Raw genomic sequence first — 4,520 nt, forward strand, 5'->3', positions numbered from 1 at the left:
TTTGTACGTAAAATTATATTTATAATAGAGGTTAAAACGATTTACTTTGTATAATATAAATTGCTGAATCCCTTAATATATAGCTAAGTAATTAAGGGTATTCACTCACCATGCAAGCTGGGATCTTTTTGAATCATCTTGTGAATACACTAATAATGTACTAACATGCTAACATGAAAATGCATCACCAAATGATTTTGCTTTTTTTTTTTTTTTTTTTTTTTTTTTTTTTTTTTTTGTTGAGAAAACCCAAGATAACATATAGATATAATACATAGAAAAACCAAGATAATTGATTTTTGGCACTGTTCTTGATTGATAACAATTACTAATTTTTTCGGCTGGGTGCGGCTGATAATTATGATGATAATTGATAGCGGTACATGGACCCCACATAGTTGTAGTAATTGAATTGCTTTTCGGGGAAATAATATCCTTTGAAATTAGGAAGAAAATGAAATAACAGAGAAGATATTTATACAGGGTAGCAAATGCCGAAATGCATTTTAGGTAAATAAAGATATCAATTTTCTTTTTTCCAAACAAAGAATTTAATATTAGGAGAACTTTTCTTTAAGTAGCGTTAATAACTGCTCCCTCCGTTCACTTTTACTTGGCATGTATACTAAAAATAGATTTTCATTTTTACTTGTCACTTTATGTGTATAAGAGAAGACAAATTTTTTTTCTGTTATACCCACAATATTTACTACTCATTTCAAATTATTTTTTCAAATCCAATAAAATATGCATCAATTAATATGAGTATCTTGGTAAATTATGCACTTCATTTATTATTTCTTAAAGGGCGTGAAAAGTCAAACGTGCCAAGTAAAAGTGAATGGAGGGACTACATCTAGAATGATCCATTTAAGATAATAGTTCCCCTCAAGATAAAGCTTTTTCCACGTTTTTCACGTTGGCAAAGGATTTTTTGGATCCAGATAATGCAACATTGCACTAGAAAACTTTTTTTAATTTTTTTTTTGTTGCTGTAACAGTGTTAGTGTATTAATCCTTAAATATTCTTGCACTATCACTAACGTGGACACCTTTACCTTACGGCACGAGCTGATGACAGTCATGCACCACCTGTGTCCACATTCCAGAAAGCATCCCTCTCTTTCAAGAGGATTCGTATCTTTACAAGTAATCTGCAGAGTTTGATTCATGATTTAAATTTAACGGGTTCAAAGTCCCGAATCTTTGAAAAAATGGTTCAAACCTAATATTTTGCTACTTCTCATGGTATTTCACATATATATCTTTGGTTGAAGTTAAAAATGGTGGGTTCAACTGAACCTATACTTTAACTCTATAGGTCCATGAGTATCTGTAACTAGTTTGTTCCACATGAATAGACTTTTTCTTTTACTTTTCTCTATCAAGAGTAAAATTCTTCATTTCTAATAGAACATATAATTTATATTGCAGGGCTTTACACGAAAAAGAAGAACGTTCAAAGGGCGGATTAACGCGTACTCAGTTCTTCCTAATAGCCTTTATCTGCAGTTTCGCTTACTATGTTTTCCCTGGCTATTTCTTTTCAATGCTGACATCTTTATCATGGATCTGTTGGATCTTTCCAAAATCAGTTTTTGTCCAACAACTTGGTTCAGGTCTAAATGGGCTTGGCATTGGTGCTATAGGCCTGGATTGGTCCTCTATTTCCTCTTATCTCGGAAGTCCATTAGCTAGTCCTTGGTTTGCTACAGCTAATGTTGCTGTTGGATTCTTCTTCATTATGTATATTTTGACTCCAATATGTTACTGGTTAGATGTCTTCAAAGCCAAAACATTTCCTATTTTCTCTGATGGACTCTTTACTTCCTCTGGCCAACTTTACAACATATCAAGTATCATTGACTCTAATTTCCATCTTGACATTGCTGCCTATGAGCAACAAGGACATCTTTATCTCAGTACATTTTTCGTTATTACTTATGGAGTTGGCTTCGCTGCTCTCAGCGCTACTGTCATGCACGTTCTTTTATTTCACGGAAGGTACATTAATTAGTATTAACTTAGTTATTTCTGGTAATAATTGGTAACATTGAAGGAGAGTCTTGGCGTAACTGGTAAAGTTGTTGCCATGTGATCAAAGTGGTTACGGGTTTAGCCTGGGAAATAGTCTCTTGCAAAAATGCAGGTAAGACTGCGTACAATAGACCCTCGTGGTCCAGCCCTTCCACGGACCCTGCGCATAGCAGGAGCTTAGTGCATCAGGCTGTCTTTTCTTTAGTCATTAGTTGGTACATTTGTGTTATATGGAAAGTTATGTCATGAGGATTTTTTGATTGCAGGGAAATATGGGAGCAAAGCAAATCAAGCTTTAAAGAGAAGAAAATGGACATACACACTAAACTAATGAGCAAGTATAACCAAGTACCTGAGTGGTGGTTTTGGTGCATTCTTGTGGCAAACATTACACTCACTGTCTTTGCTTGTGAATATTACAACGAGCAACTTCAGTTACCTTGGTGGGGAGTTATTCTAGCTTGTGTCATTGCCATTTTCTTTACACTTCCTATCGGAATAATCACTGCCATTACTAACCAGGTAATCTCATAGATCCACAGTTTTGTGTGCTAGTTACTAAGCGAATAGAGTCTAATTCGCATTTGTTTTTGATATTCTTGGTCATTGTAGACACCAGGGTTGAATATTATCACGGAGTATATCATAGGATACCTTTATCCAGGATATCCGGTTGCTAACATGTGTTTCAAGGTTTATGGCTATATTAGTATGAATCAAGCTATTACTTTCCTCCAAGATTTCAAGCTCGGTCATTACATGAAAATTCCACCAAGAACCATGTTTATGGCTCAGGTAAACTATTCACTACTCACTCTGCCAGTTAATTTTCCGAATACAGTAGAATGGATTCAGATGATTCATATAGTGGATCTCTACTAGTTCAAGAAAGGAACTCGTTAGTTGATTGATTTATTTTACTCTCGTTGCACGTTAAGTGTCTTTATATATGGGCTTACAATCATAGAAAATGGACAATGCAGATAGTAGGGACTCTAATAGCAGGGTTCGTGTATTTGGGAACTGCATGGTGGTTAATGGAAACAATTCCAGACATATGCAATAAAACATTGTCCAACACCGTGTGGACTTGTCCTTCAGATCATGTATTCTACGATGCATCAGTGATATGGGGTTTGATAGCGCCAAGAAGGATTTTTGGAGATTTAGGAACTTATGGGATGGTCAATTGGTTCTTCTTATTTGGTGCTATTGCGCCAGTTGTTGTATGGTTAGCAGCCAGGTCTTTCCCTAAGCAAGAATGGATCAAACTCATTAACATGCCAGTGTTGATAGGAGCTACTGGGATGATGCCACCGGCCACGGCTGTGAACTACACAACCTGGATTATTGTAGGGTTCTTGTCGGGGTATGTTGTTTATCGATATAGGCCAGATTGGTGGCAGCGACATAACTATGTTCTTTCTGGTGCACTTGATGCTGGTCTGGCATTTATGGCAGTTCTTTTGTATATGTGTTTGGGATTGGAGAATATAAGTGTTAACTGGTGGGGAAATGATTTAGATGGATGTCCTTATGCTTCTTGTCCAACAGCCAAAGGGATTATTAAACAAGGTTGCCCTGTTGTTTATTAAATTGTGTTGTGACAAAATTTGCTTGTACTAATTTTTTACTCTATCTGAATTTGTGTAAATCATGCAACTTAATTTTCTTTCATTGATTTCTCTTGAATCAGTTTCTATAAGTTTTCCATGTCAAAGACAAGCAAAACTAGCTCATCAAAATTGTACATTAAATTGTTCTGTTTTTTTTCTCTTCTTTCCTTTCATTGTGGAGTGACAAGAAAATAAACAAGACTACATAAGAGGATTTAAAGTGGCTGTCTTTCATACCATCTCTCAAGAGCACAATTCAGTTCTTAAACTAGTGTCTTTTTTTATAAGTTGTCAACTGTGGTCTTGTCGAACAATTGAACTAATGAAGGAAATAATGAATACTGTAATATGATATTTGAACTAAACATTACTCCTTCCGTTCTACTTTAAGTAATTTTTTTTGGTCATTTTTTTTTAGTTAATATCCTTAAACCCGCCTAAACTATACGATTTTTGTCAATTTCCTACCTAAACTATCGAGTGTCCCCGAAAACCCCCTGAACTATATCCCCTTTGTAATAAAACCCCCTCGTCGCTTATGTGGCATATTGTGTGAAATCAGTTGCGGAAGAGCGCGTGAAGGGTGAAAATCAGCATGAAAAGGGGCCCACCTGACTGCTTGAATAACAACTAATTAGCCCATTTATTTAAAAATCTCATATTTTATCCCTTTTTCTTTATATTACGCCATCTTCTCCATTATTTCACCTTTCTTCTCCATTTCTTCACCTTTCTTCACCATTTCTTCACCTTTCGTCACCATTTCTTCACCCTTTTTATCTCTTTCTTCATCTTAATCCATTTGAATTTCTATCTCTGTTTATTGAGTTTATTTTTTCGCTTTTGTATTTTATCCATCCTTCATTG

The 4,520-nt window shown here is 35.3% G+C and overlaps 1 protein-coding gene across 2 annotated transcripts in view; it reads left to right on the plus strand.

Moving 5' to 3' along the window:
- Positions 1 to 3,811, plus strand: part of LOC109231128 (oligopeptide transporter 7-like) — a 6,234-nt gene extending 2,423 nt beyond the window's left edge. For both annotated transcript variants that reach the window (XM_019396690.1, XM_019396691.1), the window contains 4 exons: positions 1,435 to 2,004; positions 2,304 to 2,559; positions 2,650 to 2,832; positions 3,021 to 3,811. In XM_019396690.1, the coding sequence (XP_019252235.1) occupies positions 1,435 to 2,004; positions 2,304 to 2,559; positions 2,650 to 2,832; positions 3,021 to 3,632 (1,621 nt within the window). In that variant the 3' untranslated portion in view covers positions 3,633 to 3,811. The remainder of the gene's footprint in view (positions 1 to 1,434; positions 2,005 to 2,303; positions 2,560 to 2,649; positions 2,833 to 3,020) is intronic.

The sequence above is a fragment of the Nicotiana attenuata genome, chromosome 8 (assembly GCF_001879085.1).
Source record: "Nicotiana attenuata strain UT chromosome 8, NIATTr2, whole genome shotgun sequence".
Taxonomy (NCBI): Eukaryota; Viridiplantae; Streptophyta; class Magnoliopsida; order Solanales; family Solanaceae; genus Nicotiana; species Nicotiana attenuata.